This window comes from Vigna unguiculata, chromosome 3 (assembly GCF_004118075.2).
Source record: "Vigna unguiculata cultivar IT97K-499-35 chromosome 3, ASM411807v1, whole genome shotgun sequence".
Taxonomy (NCBI): domain Eukaryota; kingdom Viridiplantae; phylum Streptophyta; class Magnoliopsida; order Fabales; family Fabaceae; genus Vigna; species Vigna unguiculata.
This window is the reverse complement of record NC_040281.1, coordinates 13,637,718-13,661,422: the sequence shown is the minus strand read 5'-3', so window position 1 is coordinate 13,661,422 and position 23,705 is coordinate 13,637,718. Positions and strand designations below refer to the sequence as shown.

The following is a 23,705-nucleotide window of genomic DNA, read 5'->3' as shown; positions in this document are numbered from 1 at the left end:
CCATAAATTTAGTAAAAGTAAAAAAAAAATCTGACTTTTTATTGGGTCAAATCATGGTTTGTATAATGTTTAATCTAAAACCTTCTCTCACACTAATTCCTATATAAAAGTATATTATCACTAGCGAATCTTTAGTAAATTTTTGCAGTGTAAAAATAAAAATAAGTGATTTTTTAATAAATATTTTGTAGTGTTAAACTAAAAATACAAAATTTTTAGGAGTGTTACATATATAAAATATTCTAAAATTAAAATAATTTATTATATATATATATATATATTAAAACAATTTGGGGATCAAAGTTTTCTCAAACTACTTAAAGTTGGAGGAAATACCATTAAGTATTATGAACATGAGATAACTTCTTTTACTATGCTTTTGTTTTTTATTAATATTATCACGACATGATTATTGTAAATTTATGAATATAAAAACTTTTATAGAATATAAACCTTAAATAAAGAGAGAAGAATAATTATTTTTTCAAGTTAAACTGATTTTTAATGTATTAATTTCTCAACATATTAGCATGTAAGGTATGCAAAGGGCTTGTTTAGTGGCTAATAATTTATGATAGGATATGATAAGCTACAAAATTAACATTCGAACATTATATGATATTAGTGTATAGGACAATTCTCATACTCTTCGTTCTTCTCTTCTCTTTTTTCTATTTTGTTTTCTATCATGGTATTTGGCGTTTGAAAGATCCATCAATGGAGTTAACTCAAAATAATGTTTTCTTCACCTTTGTTGTTCTTTCATTTCATCCAATTTCTTATAAATCGAGTGATTATAATTTTCTTTTATAGCAACAAGTTAGAACCGATAGTTAAGACACACAAACTTCAACAATTTGTTCCGATTTCTCACTAAGGAAAATCATGAGACGGGAAATGAAAATCCAATGTATTATAGTTGGGAACCATAAGATGAGATACTTTTGTTCTGGCTTCAATTGACTCTTTCTTTGTCAATTTTATCTCGATTGATCGGCTATGTTCATTAATATCATATTTGGGAGCAACTTCACAAATATTTTCAGAAATAAACATGTGCAATTATTACAACAATCATAACAATAATTATTACAATTACTATGGAGGTTGTTATGGTCATCGCAGTTACGATGGAGGACGAGGTCATTATGCCAATTTTTAGTCCCATGTGTGTTTTAAACTTGGGTACAGAAGAGTTGTTTGACACTATAAGTATAATTTTTACGATTAAAAATGTCAAAATAGGATTTAACCCGCGAGTCAACCCGGCTTCACCACGGGTTTGAATCAAGTTGGGTTGAAAAAAATTCATTTTTTTTAAAAGTGAGTAGAACTCAACTCTGCTCAGTTAACCCACGGATTAAACGAGTTCGAGCCGAGTTGAAGATGGATTGACCCACTTAACTCACAAAAAAAATTACAATTTTTTTATTTTTTTTAATAACTATTTACTACTCCTAATTATATAGGTTCACAATTTTATATTTTTAAAGGCTAGAATGTTGCTCAATAATATTTAAATAGTTTAAATGTTTAATTAATTTGATTATCAAGTTATATACATGGTTACTTTAATGTTTAACTATAATCTTTATAGTAAATTACTCAAGCAACCGTCTTATAAACAAATTTTTCTAAATTAGCATAACAAAAATGTGTAGTTTTTTTATTTATATTTTGTTGAATAGCATGATAGAAAATGTGTAATATTAGCCATGTTTTCTTGGACTATATGGACACTCTCTTGGAAACAATTCATTATATATTAGTGGTGAGCATGATGAAGACATTGCTTCTTGATTTGACTATTATTGTCATCTTATGATTTCTTAAAAAATCATTTAAATATTTGAATACTTAAAAGTAAATACATCAATAATTTTTTTATGTAGGTTGGTGAGCCAACCCACTTAACCCACCAACCCATAATGGGTTGAGCTGGGTTGCAAAATTTTTGGCTCACCATAAAGTGAGCTGGGTTCGGTTCACTCATTTTCAATCCGGCTCGTGGTGAGCCAACCCGTGTGAGTCAGGTTGACTCACTTTAACATGTTTATTCATGAATGATTATCTTCAAACCATCTACATGACCTAACCCCCCGGGTTTGAAGTTTATAATATAAGTCTCTAGCGTGCAAGCTACACAAAGCCATTTATCGCCTCAATCAAGTCCCGAGAGAATGGTTTTAGTGACTCCAAGAGACACCTTTTTAGCTTGCATTTGTTGCCCATAAGTGTGATCCCTCTATATTTATGTATAATGCAAACAAGAATAAGGTATATATCTTGGTTTATATGAATGATATCATAATTACTGGCAATTTTATTTCTCTAGATCAAAAAGTTATCTCTCAGCATCACTCTAATTCCCCCTCCCCAAATAGTTGGGCAAACTAGATTGTTTTCTTAATATTGAAATAAAATTCATTGTTGATGGTTCTCTTCTTTTAACTCAATGCAACTATATCAAAAATCTCTTACAAAAGACCGAAATGGATCAAGCTTAATATGTTTCTTCTCCAATGACATTTCATTATAAACTTACTAAAACTTATTCATATTATTTTCATGATCTTTCTCTATATAGATTAGTTGTTGGTGCTCTTCAATATGTTAGTATGTTATAGTTACTGAAATCTTAGTGGTGTGTGAACATATATTTAATTAAAAATTCGGTCACAAAGATTATTTTTTGCTTAGACTAAATTTTTATTTTATTATAGAAAAATAATTATTCAAATATAATATTATTGTTGAATTTTAAAATTTTATTGTTCAAGGCATCAAAAATTGAGACATTGAAAGAGGAAATCAAGGTAAGAAAATCAATCAAAGTAAAGGAACTAAATGAGGTAATATGATGTAAGACTGAGATATATCGAGATGTAAGAGATCAAGGAGAAAAATCAAAAGAAGTGATCTTCCAGTATATAAAGGATAATAAAAAGTTCATCCATTAGGACACCATGATAACATCGAAAGAAACTTGCTCTATAAGGTCGAGAAAGGATAGATAGAAGGAGAAGTTAGTTTGTTAACCCCTACAAAATAGGAAAATGGACACAAGTAACACAATGCGAACAATTTTAAAACAGTTATTACAATTTATGTAATTTTTGTTTTATTTTATTTTGGATTTAACTGTCATAAAAATGAGAGAAAATATAAATAGGTCATTCAGATATAAAATGGGGGTGACAAATTGTGGGTACAATTTAAAAACTCTAGAATGTCGCAAACACGAGAAATGAAAAATCTAATGATGAATATAGCAATTTGAGTCATTGTTTAGTAGATTTTCTTTACTAGTTTCTCTTTTATCCTTGATAATTTAGCTTGTCACAATTTATATTCGTATAATTCATATTTCTGCAATTTACATTCCCAATTCTTCACTTCAATCCATCTTCATCTCCTTCTACATTTTCTTCATTTTTCTTTACATAGAATACAAAAAGATAAAGTTATGATTCTCGAAAAGAAATGCATAAATTCCTTATTAAAGTACACATTAAAAGAGATTTCAGTATAAATTGAATATACTTGTGAATTTGATCCACAACATAAGAGATTTGTATATTAATTTTGTTTTAATCGTGGAAACTTATACAACAACACACTAATCTTGATTGAAAAATAATAGTTTGTTAACCGAATCGATGTCGCGAGTTGAGTTATTAAGCATATTTAACCAATATCGAAGAAGTATTATATAGAAAACCCTTGAAACACCTATACATTTAAATTTTGGAGTTACATTTAGCACTACTTGTTACTTTTAATTTCTTTAATATTAATAAATAAATTATATAACTTATAATTAAATATTAATGTACAAATTTGTTATTATATTGTTATAAAGAGAAATACGATATAAACAAAATACAATCAAATCATAGAAAAATACTTTTGTGCATATATTAATAAAATTTTAATTATTTTTAAATATATAACATTAATATATTTAACTATAATAAACAATTTGATGTAATTAGAATAAGTATTTGATTCGATGATTTGGTTTGGTTGTTTTAACTTTTAAATAACATTGAGAATAAAGTAGATCTACAAAATCTAAAAGTAATCAGTTTCATATTTTATGTTTGTTTGACCGGTTTAAATGTTTTCGATTTGAACACAATGTACTTCTCTATCTTCTTACATTTTAGTGATATATATATTTTTTCCATAAATTTTCATCTTTTTAAATTTTTTATTAAGGCAAGCATTAATACAGTGGACTGAGATTGCGTGTCGTGCGCTTCGTGTAATGAATGCTGCGTTGTAAAAGGCTATTGAATTTGATACGTAATTATTGCATGTCTGATTTCACGCTGTGCATGCAATAGATCGACCTAATTGTCGGTTGACGCTTTATAAATAATAATTACCAAATATAAGTATTAATATAATATGGGGAAAAAATGCCCAGAAATTTTTATACCTTCCACAGACATAGAAAACAACACGTTTATTTATTTTTATACTTTATATTGCGTTTCACAGCATTTCAGAATCAATCATAAACGTACTAGAAAAATAATATAAAATATAAACACCTTTGTGAAAAAAAAAACAAACTCAGATTCTGTTTACGGTCTACTTTTTACCAATTTGCTGTTGTTTATTCTTAGTTTCTAATATATTTTATTTATAAAAATTCATGCAATATAAAAAAAATTATAACTGATTAATAATGTAACACAACAAAAATTTTAAATAATGAATAATTTTAATGATCAATAACTACCAGTAATTATCGTAACCAATTTAAATATTAATATACAAAATTAAAAGTTATTAATTACTAAAATAATTACTATTATGAAAAAAAAATCTTGGTCTTTAAAATTAGTTATCATGATTTTAGTTACCAAAGAAAATTGGTCACTAAAAATTAAATATAAGTTAGGTTTTGGCTATCAAAATGAATTAGTTTATAAATTAGTTTCTAATTAATTAGTGACCAATTTAATCATCAATTATAATTTTTTATTTATAATAATAAATATTTCAGTAACCAATAATTTTTAATTTTGTAAATCGATAAATTGATCATTACAATGACCAACTATTTTTGGTTTCTAAAATTGGTTTATAATTGAGGATTTTCTTGTAATGTAAGACATCCTTAACAATTCTTAATCTAGGTTAACCATCCATGAAATTTAACTAAAAGAAGGATTGTTTCATTTTAAGAATATTTTCTTTAATATGATAAAATATTTATATTTTCTTTAATAAGATCAAATATTTATATTTTGTTTATACAAAATATTTTCTTAAAAAAAAGTCCTGAAATATTAAAATTATTAATATATAGAGATATGGAGAATATTATTAATCATAACAACAAGCTATGTCATGTCTAAGATTGATTTTTAAGAAAAACTTGGTATAAGATAAATTGAATTTTGCTTAAATGGATTTCCTCGTGAGATTGTGACCTTTATATGTAAGAGAAGAAGATGATTTGAATATGTATCTTGTTATGCATTAGAGATAGGTATAATGATCTAAATAAGGTATTTAATTATGCACAACATAATTATAGAAGATTTACTAACCTAATTACATAAAATCAATTAGCTTAATTACATGATATTAATTGTTAATTGGCTTAATTTTAGAAGAATAATTTGGATTCTATCACATCCCGTAGTCTAAGCAGGTGGTTCACGAACGCTTAGACTAGTCCGGAAACTATCAAAAAGAACTCGTGGTGGTAAGGACATGAAGTACTCATGGTGGTAAGGACATGAAGAACTCGTGTCTAACCACGTGCTACCTTACCTTGTCTCGAACAAAGTGAATATCCATCTCAATATGCTTTGTACGTTGATGCTGCACAGGATTAACAAATATATAAATGGCACTAACATTATCATATTGTATCAAATTAGCCCGAGGGAGAGAAAAATGAAGCTTTAGTAGGAGATTGCGAAGCCAACAAGATTCAACAACAATATTTGCAACACCTCAGTATTCTACCTCTATAATATAGTGAGAGAGTATGCTAACGCTTTGAAGACCAAGAGATGAGGTTGTCACTAGGGATGGCAACGGGGCGGGGCGGGCACGAGTTTCGCTATCCCATACCCATCCCCGTAAAATAAATTTATCCTCATCCCCATACCCAAACCCAATGGGTATTAAACTTTTGACCCATCTCCATCCCCACCGGGTAACGGGTATAATCTCGTACCCGTACCCATACCCATACCCATACCCATTTTCTTACTAGTTCAATATCAATTTTAATTAATTTTTATAAAATAATAAAAATTTTATGATAAAAGAAACATAATATTATCAAATATTCAATATTAAAATGATGATTGTTTCTTCGATATCAAATACTTTAAAATAAATTATAATTGATTACATTTTATATAATAATACCAAATAAAATTTCATGAGAACTAAAACAATTATTAAATTTGCAAATATTAATGAAACATAATTGATAAAATTTAAAAATATCTTTAAAAAAATATAAAAGAAAAACAAATATTCAAATTAAAATATATTTTAAATGTTTGTTTACTTCAATCTTTTAAATTCTAATAAATCTTTTTTTTATACACTAATAAAAGTTATAATATCATTTGATCAAAATGATACAAAGAACATAATTGATATTTTAAATGTTTGTTTACTTCAATCTTTTAAATTCTAATAAATATCTTTTTTATACACTAATAAAAGTTATAATACATCATTTGATCAAAATGATACAAAGAACAAATAATAATCATAATAAAAGTTTAAAATAAATTATAATTGTTTACATTTTAGATTATAATACCAAATAAAGTATCATGAGAACCAACACATTTATTAAATTTACAAACATTAATGAAACCTAGTTGATAATATTTAAAAATATTTTTAAAAAAATATAAACGAAAAACAGATATTCAAATTAAAATATATTTTAAATGTTTGTTTACTTCAATCTTTTAAATTCTAATAAATCTCTTTTTTATACACTAATAAAAGTTATAATACATCATTTGATCAAAATGATACAAAGAACAAATACTAATCATAATAAAAGATTAAAATAAATTATAATTGTTTACATTTTAGATTATAATACCAAATAAAGTTTCATGAAAACCAACACATTTATTAAATTTACAAACATTAATGAAACCTAGTTGATAATATTTAAAAATATTTTTAAAAAAATATAAACGAAAAACAAATATTTAAATTAAAATATATTTTAAATGTTTGTTAACTTCAATCTTTTAAATTCTAATGAATCTCTTTTTTATACACTACTAAAAGTTATAATACATCATTTGATCAAAATGATACAAAGAACAAATAATAATCATAATAAAAGTTTAAAATAAATTATAATTATTTACATTTTAGATTATAATACCAAATAAAATTTCATGAGAACCAACACATTTATTAAATTTGCAAACATTAATGAAACCTAGTTGATAAAATTTTAAAATATTTTTAAAAAAATATAAAAGGAAACAAATATTCAAATTAAAATATATTTTAAATGTTTGTTTACTTCAATCTTTTAAATTCTAATGAATCTCTTTTTTATACACTAATAAAATTTATAATACATTACTTAATCAAAATGATACAAAGAACAAATAATAATCAAATAATAAAATTTTAACATAGATCTTGTATCTTTTGAACTTCAATTATGTTGGATGGTGATAAAAAAATATTAATGACAATTACATTAAATTTTTATATTGTAGTAAATAAAAGTTATTTATATAATTATAGTGAAAAAATTACAGTATGATTGATAATGAGTTAAAAAATAAAAAATAATTAAATAAAATATATCAAAATAGTATTTTACATAATGAAAATAAACAAAAAATAAAACTATTAAAAAATTAACAAATGTTTACAAACAAATTGAGAGACTATTGAAAGAAATCGCACAAAGGAAAACAAATGTATAATTAAGGATATGATAAGTTGAAAAATATCTTTGAAATCTAAGAAAACTTTTTAAATATCAACATATATATTCAGTAGTTGAGAAATAACAAAAAATGTTTTAGTGAAATAAAAAAGTTATTCAAATGAAACAAAAACTAATAATAAGAATAATAAGTAAATGATTTTTTTATATTACCTAGTAAACAGAATGTTTGTGTTATTAAATACTTAAATTGAGAGTATTAAACATTTTCATGTGAAAGAAAAATATACATTAAATAAAAATATTAAAAAATAATAGAAATATTCAAATGTGAGACATAAAAAATTTTAATTAACATACATATTTTGAACATAATTACATAAAGATTATGATAAGATGAAAAATATAATTGAAATGCAAATGAGTTTCATGACAAACCAAATAATTAGAATAAATAAAAAATAATATATATATATATGTGGTTATTTAATTAATTAGGAATATTAATTTAAACGGGGACGAGTAATATGGCGGGGATATGTACATCCCCACCAATTGAAAAAGTCGGGGATTCCCCATACCCATACCCATACCCAGTCAATGCGGGGATTCCCCGTCAAAACGGGGACGGGTTCGGACAATACCCACGGGGACGAGTTTATTTGCCATCTCTAGTTGTCACTAAGAAACACACAATAACCAGATGTGGAGCGTTTGGTGTCAAGATATCCACCCTAATCAACATCAGTGTAAGAAATAAGTTTCTCAATAGAGGTCAGATAAAGGTGCAAACCATACTGTTAGGTACCTTGAACATACCGCAAAATGAGTTTCAATGCTAGCATGTGCTCGACATAGGTGGCATGCATGTAAAGACAGACCTATTGAACAACATATGAAATGTCATGTCTAGTGAAGGTGAGATATTATAGGGTGTCGGTAAGACTCCGGTACATAGTGGGATCCTATTACGGGATTGACAAGTGTATCAAATCGCACAAGTAATAAAGTGAAAGTCAAAGTATCATTTTCCAAGAGACTTGTTCAACACTTGACAACTCTTGCGATTCGTACTCAATTAGACAACAAATTTCACAAAAACAAAAGTAAAAATCTTTTTATTTTTGTTTTTATAAAACGTATAGTGTTTAACAATATATGATAAAGGCTTCACTGGAATTGTGTTTCATGATTCAATTCAAAGCAAAAACACCAAATAATATACTTCTAATTTCTTCTCTAGCATTTACACCTTTTGTAACAAAACGTAATGTCTTATCGATAAGTCTAAACTTGAATAATAAAAACTCTATGTTTAGAAATTTTTATTATAAGTTCGCTTTAATGATCAAGATTTTGTTGTTATGAATGACTAAATGTTCCACATATATGTCTAGTATGTGAAAAAGTATTATATATGGTATTTTAAACATCAAAACAATCTTACATATTCCATTTGTTTAGAAGAAAACAAAATTAGTACTATTCAATTAAGATTTAAAAAAAGTAATTTAGAATTTAAAATCATATCAATTTCTATAGATTACTTTGTTAATACAATTTTAATGGATTTTGTTTGAACTTTTTTTGCATATATAATATAAGTCTTTCTTATTGTCATTTAAACCTTTTTATTTTCATTTTGAATTATTACAGCAAATAGTTTGTTTCTCTAATTTGGAATGATTTTCTACGTTTAAATGCAAGAAAATTTTTAAATAATAACCAATTTTAGTTATCAAAAATTTGTTTAGTGACCAATTTTTTAATTAGAGATCAATTTAGAAACTAATTTATTTGGTCGCCAAAACTTTGGTAGCTAATGTTGGTAACCAATTTAGAAACTAATTCATAATAAAAATTATTTCAGTTATCAATTTAGAGACCAATTATAATTTTTTGAAACAATTTTTAGTTACCAATAATTTTTTGTTTATAAATTGATATCTAAATTGATCAATATAATGACTAATTATTTTTAGTCACTAAAATATTGGTCATTATTCAAGAATTTTCTTGTAGTGTATTGTTTTATACAATCAATTAATGAGTTATTAGTAATAGTGGCAGTGTAATATGATTGATCAATAAACAAAAATAAGATTTTCCTTTTTTTACATTTGACTTTGTGTAATATTACTATTTGGGTTATTAGTTTTTTAATCATTTTTCTTTAACAATAGTATTATAATGATTTTTTTAACAATATGATGTAGATTCATTTATGTTAAACAAGTTGATACACTTTTGTTCGTATCTTTCTCAAGTATTCTTTATGTAATAATTTCTTAAAGTTATATATTTTTCTTGACACGATGGTGTTTCTTTTTGCTCAAACATCTTTTGTGGAGATGAAAGGATGAATGAATGACGAAAGCATGTAATTGCATGAGAGGAAGAATGTGTATGGAAGTGGACATGAAAGGAGGTTTCCTAAAGGATAGGAGAGACCAACTCTCAAAAAAGGAGGCTAGAGCAATCGACAATAAGAAGGATTATTCTAAGGAGACTTCGAAACAAGTGAGTACAACCTATGCAAAATAACTTTTGACTCCATGAGTGGACCAAGTGACATTTTCCCATTCATGCTTTCCATATTACAACATGTGCTAAATATAGAGCTTTGCACGTCTTTTCCTATGTGTGATCGATCTAGGGTTTTTCTTGGACCTGAATGAGTCAAGTCTAAGAGAAACTCTAACCAGACTTCTAACCCTAATCTAATTCTACTCTACTCAAGGCTCATATGCCTGAATACAAGGCTTAAAATATCATATGCTAATTTGTACATATTCCACAAGTAAGGATAGACCTATGCTTTTAGTAGTTTAAATTTACTAATCTCAGTTAAGACACATTCTTGCTATATCTTTATGGCCATAACCCAATTAGTTTGTCCCTTAATCAGAAGTCTTTCATTAAGACAAATTTTAAATTATATACAAATAAAACCTTTTACTCATATATATATATATATATATATATATATATATATATATATATATATATATATATATATATATATATATATATATATATATATATATATATATATAAGTTAAACATAATAATACTAAAAGGTAAAAACAATTTTCTAAAAGGTTTTTGTTTTATAAAATGATTCATAAGTTAATTATGTTCGTTTTTTTTAATACTTTGACGATGATAAATATTAAATAGGAAAACTACCCCCATTGTCTTTCAATCATAAAATTCTATTCATGTTGTATTCAATTTTGAGTATAAACTATGCTTTGTCATTTCTCATATGTATACAAAATGTGTATTGTTTAATGTTGAGATTTTAGACTTAGTTCATGCTTTAGAATATATTTATTTTTATGTACACTTAAAATATGAGTTTCAACTATTTTTTTCTAGCATAAATCATACATATGTTTTTAGTATTATAACGTTTACCCTATAGGTATTGGATTTGATGGATTGATGATGTGAATACCACCTTAAATTCTCGTAGAGAACTACAATTCCTTACTTTTTTTCTTTGCAACAAAGAGAAAAAAATTAAAAGAAAATAGTTATATAATAAAATTCATTTTTTATTGACGGTATTTCCATGATCTCTATATTTTGAGGGAAAAGTGGTAAGAAAACTATTTAATTATATATTTTTTCTATGAATATATGTTTCTCTTATTTATTATGATATTTTTATGTGTGTAATGTGTTTTTTTATGTTACGATTTGTGTAGGTTGGTTTGAGATAATAATAATAATAATAATAATAATAATAATAATAATAATAATAATAATAATAATAATAATAATAAGTTGCTTATAAAGATGAAGATGAGAGACTTGCAAAAGGATAACATTGAAAAACATGAAAATGAACTAAAATATATATAACTTGGACTATGGCTGTATATTGAACCTTTTCGAAAGTAATAAAAAATTAATTGTATGATGCTAATGGATCTAAGCCATTGATAAGTATACTGAGGAGAAATTTCATTAAAGAGATACAACACTAATAAGACTGAGTCGAATTCATATAAGAAATTAATACCACTTCCAATAAAAAACTTTAAGGTAATGGATTTATAGGTCTTTTACCTTATATGTTGCTCAAATCTTTCATTTCTACCCAATGTGATACTTAAACTCACACTTGGATTTCCAACGATCTCCCTCTCAAAGGTGAGTCCCAACTATGAGTACCTCTTTCTTACCATCGTTCATCTTAGTGAGACATGCTTACTTGAACCTTTTGTTAGGAACTTTCGATACAAGGACCAAATTGTACTCGTATGAACCAGTCACCAATACTAACCATTGGCTCTGATGCCACTAATAGGTCTTTAGAGAGGGAATTCACTAGGGAGAAACAAGATGAGACTTGAACTCAACCATATAAGAAATTGACACAATTTCCAACCAAAAATCTTAAGGCAATATGTTTATGGGTTTTCCTTCTTGTATGATGCTTAACTTTATCATTTTTACTCAATGTAAGACTTAGACTCACACTTAAATTCTTAACAATGTCCCCCTCAAGGGTGAGTCTATTCTACATTGGTACACTTATCCTCGAGTGTAAGTATTCCCATTCACGATTACCCCTTTCGAATTGTTGTTCATCTTAATCGGACACATTTATTTAAACCTATGTCAGGAACACTTTTCGATACAGGGAACATGCTATACTCGTTTGAGTTGGTTACCAAAATTAACCATCAACTTTGATACCATTGATAGGAATGAGAGAATTAATCAGAGAAATACAACATTAATCAGAGCGAACCCTAACCCACATAAGGAATTGACACAATGTCTTGTAAGTATTGAAACAAGAATTAGCCAAAAAGGAGGGTTGAATTGGTTTTTTGGAAACTTTGGTTTCTTTTAAAAACTTAAAACCCCTTTGTATTGAATCAGATCAACCACAAATTCAAAATGTAATTGCTACTGGGCAGTACACTTTTAATCGACTAAAAACAAGGATAACAAGCTGATTTCATTAAACAATTAATAATGTAGTGTAATTCAACGGATCAAAACTATTAGAACAGTCGATTGAAATACTAGAAAATTCTGCAAAAATACGAATTCAAAGTTTAACTTAGAAACAATATATAAAACTTGGCAAGATTGATTATAGTAAGTGATTCACATAGAGATACAACTTAATATTGTGCCAAATCACTCAAGAACCATGTAAAGATGATGAAAACCAAATTTCTCGAATCTTTATATAAAAAACCAAAGCAAGGAGGAAAAGAATCAAACACAAGTACACACATTTTTATATTGGTTCACTCATAATAGAGCTACATCCAATTTGTCAAGACAACATGAGACTGACTTGCACTATATTAAAAGATTTACACAATCCACAATATTACACTTTTAAAATATACAAAAACACAAAGCAAGACTCTTAAATCCCATGAGAATCTCAACTAGCACAATAAGATCACACTTGCAGACCTGAAAAATCACAAGGCAACACCCAAAAACATGGAAAAGATCATACTTGAATGAATGCTCTCCCAAGCCAACCACACCTCTTTCTCTAAGTTCATAAACCAATCAAAATTGCTCAAAGAAGATCAAAGATCCTTCATCAATAGCTGCACTTCTGTATGATCCAAATAGAATGAGTTTTTCCCAGAATTTAGAATGATTTCGTGCTCAAAATGGCAAGTGTTCCCACTCTCTTTGAAAAACCAAAACTTATAGTCAATTTGTTAACATATTCAATAGGTTGATTTTTTCATTCAATTTGTTGATTTCACTTAACTTAAGTGAAATCAGTTGATTAAGAAAATAATTCAACTGATTGAATATGTAACCGATAAAACTATAGCAGCAAACCATTTAACTTGCTAAAAATCATTCAACAGGTTAAAAGACACCAACTAGATCCTAGACATCTATACAATGCAAAATTGTCTACACTGAGAGCATCAATATTTAAGCTTTGTGTTCTTCATGTAAAACCCAGATTTAGCACACACTTTAAGCTTGATCAACATGTGAATCTCCAAGTCTTCACATCTTCATCAATTTATCATAGTTTCATCACTTCCCAATGCAATGGTTTCATATTTCCTCATCAAATCATTTGTGCTAACATTTCCAACACAAGACCTTAATGTAATGGATCTATGAGTCTTCTACCTTGTATGTTGCTAATTTCTCATTTCTATCTAATGAGGGACTTAGACTTATACTTGGATCTCCAACAAATTTTGTCTGACCCAAATTAATATACTCTTATATGAGTTGAGTGATATGTTTAATAAATAAACTTAAGACTAAATATGAGATAAACTCTTATATTTTGTTAGAAACAAAATTGAAAACTTATTATAATTGGACTTATGTACTTATTTGAAGCCTTATGTTAATTTTTGTAAAGACCGTTATTTCAATTAGCTTCTAATAGAAAGTTACAATTTTTTAATAAAATTATATATATTTTTTAATTTTGACCCGGTTAACACAATTCTTAAAACTTACAACAAAGTACTCATGTTTCAACAATGCTATTTCAAACGTCAATTAAGAATTAGTTTTAAAAAGAAAGAAAAATCAGTAAAAATAAAATTTGGTGAGAAAAAAAAAAGAAGAAAAAGAAGAAAACAGTTGAAAAAGAAATTGTTGAATGCTGAGAAGAATAGGGATGTGAGGGAAGAAATCGATAGCCACCATAGGAAGAGGTGAGAAAGAGAGAGAGAGCATAGTCTATCGCCAGAAAGGAGGCTGCGACCGAGAGAGCAACTGCACACACTGTACCTCTCACCGGTTCTTCCACTTCTAACTTCTTAGATCGTCTTCTTCCTCGTCAAACGTCTACGGTTCCTCTTTCCTCTTCGGCGATTGTCAGAGCATAAGAGAGCTTGTTTCATGGAACAGGTTGGTAAAGCGCTCTGCGTTTTGAAGCTTTACTTTTAGTTTCAGTTCGTCTTAGAAATACAAAAGTATCCCTGGTTCTTTCTCTCTAATTTGTGTAATTTTTTCAGTACGAGAAGGTTGAGAAGATAGGTGAAGGAACCTACGGCGTCGTTTACAAGGCTCGTGACCGCGTCACCAACGAGACCATCGCATTGAAGAAGATTCGCCTGGAGCAGGAGGATGAGGGGGTTCCCAGCACCGCCATTCGAGAGATTTCTCTCTTGAAAGAAATGCAGCACCGGAACATTGTTAGGTATATATCCGCAATTCATGCGTTTCTCAGGAATGTGGTAGTCGTCGTTTGAGCAATTCATGTGCTGACCAAGAATATTATTTGGCTGTAGATAGAAATTAGGAAATTAGGAAGATTATCGTTCACTGTGAGTCTCGATGTCTCATCATAGTGTTCATTTTATGGTGTTTGATTCTGCACAGAGCACCAATGTTGAATAGTTTAGTTAAGAATTTTAGTTATTACAGATTACAGGTGAGGTAGGAATCTGATTATTTCGTCATGGCTAAACTTGTGTAGGATGATGTTGCTGATGATTTGTGCCTCTAGTAATTGAACTGCATATAGAAAATGATACCATTTCGTGTAATTCATATTCTTCACGGTTTTGGACAAAACCTGTTTTTGGTACTCTAATTCCTTTTGACTAATGTTAATATTTGGTCGACTGGTAAAGCTGTCAGATATATTGTCTGACAAACTGTACAACTGTGAATTGTTCATTTAGGTGACATGCATCAATGATGTATGATCATTTCTGAGTTCGGCTGTTTATGTTGAAAAAAAATAGCTGTACTTAATGTTCCTGTGGTTCAGTGTCCCAGCATATTTGCACTGTACCATAAGATCTACCAAAGACCTGCTTGCTGGCTGTTGTGTATGCCACCAGAATTAGGATTGAGTGGCCCCAGAAAACCCGCAGACTATAGTTTCTTAAATTATTTTGCTTCATTCGTTGTTGTCCTAATATTATTTTTCTCTCTAGTCTTTAGTCATTTCCTTATTATCGATGGCAAATTCTGGTAATAGGTTGCAGGATGTAGTACACAGTGAGAAGCGTTTGTATCTGGTTTTTGAGTACCTTGACTTAGATCTAAAGAAGCACATGGATTCATCACCAGAATTTGCAAAAGATCTACGACAAGTAAAAGTGGGTAACATGTCTTTTCTTTTCTTTATAGATTTTCAATCCTTTTGTAACTGAAGTTATAATTATGAGAGAGACAGTAAAAACTAAATTGTAGCCCTCAAATACCTGGTTCTCTTATCTTCTTTCTTTTCTTGGCATAAATTAAATAGAGCAAATGTAAGAGCCAATGATGATTAAATAACAAGTCCATACATATTATGCATGTCTCATGAATTTGGGATGAATTACCAATTATGTGGATAGCAGTCGGTTGGTACTACTTGTCCATAAAAGTTTCTGTTTTTGAAGACAAGTGATGTGTACAATAAGTTTGGCCCCAGCATTTTGTCTTCGGCTGTTAAGTGCTTTTTAAAACTGAAGGTGCTAAAGTAATCTTAGGAACAATAAGCTACACCTATAGGTCAACTATTCTCCTGTGTTTCAGTTGAGTATCATGTTTATATATTATCTAAAATAGTGATCAGAAAAAAAGCTTTATTTTGTTTGTTCAAGTCATTACAGTTTGACAATAATGGTGTTGAACTGCTTTTTTATTTCATTAGAATTTGTCTCCTTTACTCATAGTCTGCCTACTCAATATTGAATTATACGAGGATGAGCAGATTTGTAATTTTGTATTGATTTTGCTCAGTTTACATTAACTTCCCCTTTTACTTTTTGTACACTTGGTCATCACCAACAATTTCTGCCTTATCACAACCTATTATTAATTGAGTATATTTTATTTTTATTGTGGTTGCACAACAAGATCAGCTAATTTAAATTTTAAATTGATGATTTATGCAGATGTTCCTTTACCAAATTCTCTGTGGGATCGCTTACTGTCATTCACATCGAGTTCTTCATAGAGATTTAAAACCACAGAATTTGTTGATAGATCGCAGCACTAATTCACTGAAGCTGGCAGATTTTGGACTGGCAAGGGCATTTGGAATTCCTGTTAGAACATTTACACATGAGGTTTGTTTGCTATATACTAGAGAAGAAAGTACTTATACAGAATTTTACGATTGAATGTTTTTGAACTCCAATTGTAACTTTTCTTACTAGCCTCTAAGATGCTAAAATGCAACACATCTTGAACACAGGATTGGACCTTCTCCTTCTTCTTGTCCTATATTCATTATTTATTTAGTATTCAATTGGGGAGAAGATGGCAGAGAATTAAATAAGGTGGTTTGGCCTTGTTTGTGAGAAGACTATAGATGCTTGATTGTTGTTGCTTTATTAATATTGTTTGTTAATTTCAACTTTTTTTCCTAGAAATAACTTTTGATAGTTGTTTGAGTAATAAAAAGTGATTTTTCTTCTGTATTTTGCAAGTTAACACAAGGAAATTGCCTCATTGGACTTTGAAAGATTATCGGTCTTTTTGTATTATCTATCCAACTTATAGTCAAAATGTTGCCTTTCTTATAAATTTGAAAACTTATTTTCATGAAACATTTAACATGGTAGCATGAGATTCTCAATATCGGTAGCAAGAGTGGTAGGTCCATTGTTCTTCTTGTTATTTCAGCTACATTGTGTAGTATTTATCTTTTTTAAGTGCAAATATTAAAGTTTTATTACATTGATAGATATATGGGAGTAGATTGTTTTAAAGAATATAAATATTGTGAACAGGAATAATTGTAGATGGACATCAGTACTTGAAATTATCTTATATATTTAGTTATAGTGTTGGCAATTGCTTGTAGGTAGTAACACTGTGGTACAGAGCTCCTGAAATTTTGCTTGGATGCCCTCGTTATTCTACACCAGTTGATATTTGGTCAGTGGGATGCATATTTGCAGAGATGGTAAATCAACGACCTCTCTTCCCTGGGGACTCTGAGATTGATGAATTGTTTAAAATATTCAGGTGAATACCTTCTTTCTATAATTTCTATTGTTCTTTGGAAATCATTATTTTGTACTCGTTAAGTGAATATTGTTGGAAAATCCCAACCTAGCACAACGTGTCAACGTCCTGAATAATTTCTTCATAGCACTTTTAGGAGGAAAAAAAAAAAGAAAAGCTTTCTGTAGAAGCTAAAATTATCTAACGCAAAAGTTAAAAATAAGAATTTAGAGATATTGTATAAAAGCGTTTCTACACATTAACTTGTGAATTAGTTGACTTTAACTTATTAATAGTTTATTTATTGCTGTATTAAGCAATATTAGGCAACACATGTCGTTTGCACCTACAAATCCAAATATATTGGTTAGAGTAAATAATTTTTATTTTCTTTATTTCATTTTAACAACTATAAATCTTTTATCTATATAAAGAGATTTTCAGTTATATATTCATATTCATTCAATACAAAAGAAAAATAATTTATAGTTCTTCTTGATTGGTTCCTTTTTTTTGTACATGGTTACAGCGCTGATTGTGTATGTCACGGAAAGGGCTACCTATGAAGGATTATGACCATTAGGAAGTTGGGTGAAGTGTCACTAAGTAAAGTTTTGTAGGGTGAAGTTCGCTGAAATGCCAATTCTTAACGGTGGTACTGTGATAGTTACTTGGCTGTTGAGATGCCCAATTACTATAACAGGTACTATGAGATGCCTATGTCCCACATTGAGTAGTATGAGACGGTCCATAAGGTATCCAAGCATTTGGTTCCCCTTCTGATAGCTAGCTTTTGAGGGTGGATTTCCCAAGTGGGATCTTATCAATTGGTATCAAAGTTGATGATTTCTTGGCAGCTTGCTTAAGCAAGTGTGATATTGTGAGTGATGGATCTGTAATTTGTGTCCTTGTATTGAAAATCTTCCTAATAGGGTTACCATTGTGGTCCACAGTGCAAGTTAGGGCTACCATTAAAGTATTTGTGGTTAAAAATGCTTTCCTAAAAGGGAACATACCTATATGGAAGGGTTGACTTGAGTAGATTGTTGGCATTCATGAGTGAGTTAAAGTACCATATCATGTAGAAATAGACAAGTTGAGCAACATATAAGTGAGAAAAATTCATACATTGTCTTAAGGTTTTGAATTGAAAGTGGTACCATGTTTCATTTGTGGTCGACTTGTAGCCTATTGCTGAATATCTCTTGTTTCAAGTTATTCTTGGAAAACTGAGAAATCTAAGCACGTGTGAAAATTCAAGTTATGTTTGAACACTTGAGAAGTTTAAGCAGTGACCAAATAGTGTGAAAATCCAAGTTATGCTTGGTCAGTTGAGAAGTCCAAGTAGTACAGTAGTTGTGTGAAAATCCATATTATGCTTGGTTAGTTGTGAAGTTTAAGCAATGTGAAAATCCAAGTTATGCTTGGTCAATTGAGAATTATAAATAGTGACTTAGAAGTATGAAAATCCAAGTTATACTTGATCGATTGAAATATCCTTTGAATTATGCATTTGTGTATTTTTATTTGTGCTTTATTCATTCATCTTTTATCCTGGGAGTGGATGCGAGTCTTTGCAAGAGGGTCTCTATGGTCTTCTATCTTGGCCTTGGAGGTTATATAGCGGAATTCTTGTCTATAAGTAGGATGAGGGGTCACCATACCTTGTTATACTACCCTGATTGACTTCTAATTGATTACATTCTAGTTGAGAATGGATTGTGAGGGTCTTTGATTCGGTCCATGTACTTCTGGATTCCTTGTTATGTGAGTGCTTTGTGCGAACTTTTAAGAACAGTACATTCATTATTTTTTTCTCTGTTCCCACAAAATTGTTCCATACGAGGAGAGGTGTCTAACTTTAGTTTGATTTGGGTTGGTGCAGTTTTGGAAAATATGAACCCAACAATTGAACAATTAAAGATTGGGTTTTATCAGTTTGGTTTGTGTCGGACTTGATTGTGTAAAAAACTGAATATGTTTTGTTGGTTTCATTTATATCATTAGGTTTATTGGATTGACGTTGACCTAATCCATTACACCCTTTGGGAACTGTAGATTTCAGCTTTGAAAGACAATTAAGAATACTATTGGATCCCTCATCTGGGTTTCAGTTAAAAATAATTTTTTGGGATGATTCATAGCTTCATTGGGTCTCTTTCAGGTCGTTGTAGGATAAATTGGGCACAAGCCTCAAGCACCCATGTCAGTCAAGCAAATAAAATAAATAGAAAATTTGCTTTTTATATTATACTTGACGAGGATGAGCCTTGGCACAATGGTAAGGTTGCTTGCATTGTGGGTCACAGGTTCAAATCCTGGAAAGTAAATAGCCTCTCAACTTGTATATTCAATCATCTTTTTTTATATGCTTTTTTGCATATTCAAATAATTAGAGCCTCAGCTATATTATATTTGTTTGTTCTACACTTTTACCCATCGGAGTTTTCGTTGTGTCTGGCCTGGACTATTTTGCATACTTTTGGTCGGACCATCTACAGTCTACCACTACTGCATGAGGGGTGAAGCCCCAATATTGTAAGGTAGGTGATTATTAATCATCTGCCTTAGGTGTGAAATGTTTGTACCTGCTATATCTTCTTTTTTAATCAATGCTTCCTTTAAATTATCAATAATACATGGATTTAAAGTTTATAGTATAGAAACTGTTATATATTGGAATCTATATAATGCAAACAATGCATTCTTTTGCTTCCAAACAGGCATGTAACAAATAAATAAACAAAGCTGCATAATGTATGCTTATATTTTGACACATCGTTCCTTGTATGAAGAATCTTGGGTACTCCAAATGAAGATACGTGGCCTGGAGTGACATCATTGCCTGATTTTAAATCAGCCTTTCCCAAGTGGCAGGCGAAGGTGATTAAATAGATTTCATCACTGCCCAATTTTGTCATCACTAAAAATTGAATTTAGTCTTATTTTGTGCTTTGCAGGACCTGAAAACTGTCGTTCCAAATCTTGAGCCAGCTGGTCTTGATCTTCTTTCTGTAAGTCTAACATCATGTGTATCATTTTTAAATAATAAAATAGTATTTTTTTTAAACCATTATGCTGATAAGATGTGACCATTAGTTATATATTTCGTCATTAGTGAGGTGAAAGGAATATTTTTTTCTGTTGAGAAAGGGCATAAAACAGAAGAAAATGCATTTTGAAGCAGTAATAGTAATCATAAGTGTTAGATGGTAATCTTTCTCACTAGGCTCTAGATGATGAGAACAACCTATAATTGCCCCAACAAATCTGCTTACAAGCTTAGAAACTTTTCAAATTAGTTGGAAGGCCAACCATGCCAAATGGTGATTCGTCTCAAATAAATTTACTGGATTTCATAGATCGTGATTTCATAGATCGTGATACACCAACCAGCTTTACCACCTGTAGGGTGTGATAATTTGGTCACAATTTGTTCATGTCCAGTACTTATATTTAACTTAGTGAAAGGTCCCGTGACATTTAGGCCCCATCTTTATTAATTTTCAATTCATATTTTGAATGAGCTTTTTAATAGATATTAACTAGTATTTTTAGCTTGTGTATTATACTGAAAAAATGCATACCTTTACGTGATTAAATTATAACTGTAGTGAAAATTTATAATAATAAATATTCTGATTAATTTTTTATATAAATAAAATTGAGAATGGGGAGAATGAGAGTCACACTTTTTAATTTTTATTCTAATTGTTAATAGTTTTCATAGATTTGTTGTGGTGCTTACTTGGGTGCATTTATGTTGTCGTATTCCAGCGCATGCTTCACTTGGATCCCAGCAAAAGAATTACTGCCAGGAGCGCTCTTGAGCATGAATACTTCAAAGACATTAAATTTGTCCCCTGATTACTTATCTTCAAGGTTGGGGTGTCTATATTAGTATATGTAGCATTTACGCGTTTTGACTCAGAAATGTGTGCTACCCTTGCTTTTTTTACTTCAATGCTTAGGGACAGAATAATATTTCATTTATTTGTTACTTACATATTTTAGATTCAGCTTGAGTGTGATCTTATTACCTATTACCCATTTCGTGTTTTAGACTCAGTGCACTGCAAACAAGCAAATTTAGTTTGCTTTGTGTTACATTCATACCTAGTGCTGAATGCTGCATGTAAAACAAATATGTACTTCCCTACGCTACACCTCTTTGGGGTACTAAATTTCTATACTCTAGATTTTTGGATTGTAAAATTTAAAAGCATGTTAAGAATTGCACAATATAGAATAACTTTTTAGATCTAAAAATACATATTACACTGCATAATTCAATATTTCAGATTACAAAATTTGCAATATATTTGTCTATATAACCCATCAATGAAGTCAGCCAAATATCCTAGATGACGTTTTTTACTATCAGTGTGATTTTGGGATAGTATACTTTTTATTTAAATATTAACAAAAGTAAAAAGTAACGTTGAACATCACACAACCAAATAACATATGGTTCAAGTGTTCAGTTGCCAATGGATAAATAATTTGCGAACAACTTATAATAATTTATGCGTACATCATCAATCATATATGCTAAAGATACAAACAAGAAGTTAACTAAATATTAAAATAAGTTCTAATACATTTAAATTTTTTATATAAAGAGTTTAATAAGAATTATAAGAATTCACATTCAAAATATTCTACATATTATAAGAATTATTTACATTGTTCTTAGTTAAAAAAAATATTACATTAATTTCATTGCATTTTATTGATTTAATTATTTATGTGATGTAAAAAGTCATAAATCTCACTTGAAACTATTATAAGTGGGACCTAAATGTATGATCGCATGCATTTTAAAATTGTTATAAGTCTTGTCTAAATGTATAATTACATTTCAAAACTATTGTCTATTTTTATTTTTAAAATATTAATCATATTTGTTTTTCATGTCCAAAGTGTAATTCCATGAAGCTTAAATATATATCAATAACTTATAAAGTGTTGTTTAATATTTAAATTTTCCTGCACACTACAATAAAGTATGATTTTTTTTTGGCCAAAAACCTACTCAACAAGTGAAAAGCCCATGATAATATGATGATCACGTCGGTCCAGCAATGACAACGTGATCCACGCTCATTACTTGGATGTAAAGTTCGTTTGCATCAACTAAATGGGAACACATGGTTGCTGCCTTCTTATCGTTGGCGAAACCAACGAAAATGAATAAGAAATATAATAATAATTTTGCATGCGTGGGTCAAGCCCACAAACAGTTGAAATAATAAAGAAATTTAAATATTTTTCGTCGCTCAAGACGATGCAAATGGGAAGAATACAACACATTCTTCTAACTTTTGCGTGGGCTATGCCAACAAACCGTTAAAGTAATTCTCTATGTGTGGGCCAAGCCCACAAATAATTGAAACAAAGATCTGAAAGAGATTTTTTTCGTGGATCTTGTCGAGGCAAACAATTAGAATTTTAATAGTTAGCATCGACTAAGCCTACGCAAATGGTTGCATAATTTGAAATGACCAATTTGTTTCTAGGCACATTCTAGAAGTTGCATCCAATACCCATCCAAACAGATTTCAAGCAATCTAATCAATCCAACAATCCAGCATATGATTTCATTCATTTACAATTGAAATTCCAAACATAAAATTAAGTACATTGTGACTTTAATTAGATCAAATTAAAGTCGCACAAAAATGGAGTCTAAGATCAAATTACAATCAGACAAAAATTGCCAATATTAGCATTATAGTCCCACTAGCATTTCATTCTAAGTTTTCCTAGTTAGCCTATACTACTTAGCCTATACTAGTTATTGGCAGTAGAACCTAGTTGCATCCACCTCCAAGCCACAATCCACAATGGAAGAGAGAAT

At 29.2% G+C, this 23,705-nt stretch overlaps 1 protein-coding gene across 1 annotated transcript; it reads left to right on the top strand.

The window, feature by feature from the left end:
- Positions 1-14,541: 14,541 nt before the first annotated feature.
- LOC114179725 (cell division control protein 2 homolog) lies at positions 14,542-21,986 on the top strand. Its single transcript, XM_028066150.1, has 8 exons — positions 14,542-14,800; positions 14,908-15,092; positions 15,882-16,002; positions 16,789-16,962; positions 17,703-17,866; positions 20,641-20,728; positions 20,806-20,859; positions 21,623-21,986. Exons 1-8 carry the CDS (start codon positions 14,792-14,794, stop codon positions 21,710-21,712), a joined length of 885 nt encoding a protein of 294 aa, XP_027921951.1. The 5' UTR covers positions 14,542-14,791; the 3' UTR covers positions 21,713-21,986.
- The last annotated feature ends 1,719 nt before the right edge of the window (positions 21,987-23,705 follow it).

Excerpts from the sequence above, each read along its gene's own strand:
- LOC114179725 (XM_028066150.1), top strand. Across the intron at positions 15,093-15,881 it reads CAGCACCGGAACATTGTTAG|GTTGCAGGATGTAGTACACA; the intron begins GTATATATCCGC and ends TTCTGGTAATAG. Across the intron at positions 16,003-16,788 it reads AAGATCTACGACAAGTAAAA|ATGTTCCTTTACCAAATTCT; the intron begins GTGGGTAACATG and ends TGATTTATGCAG.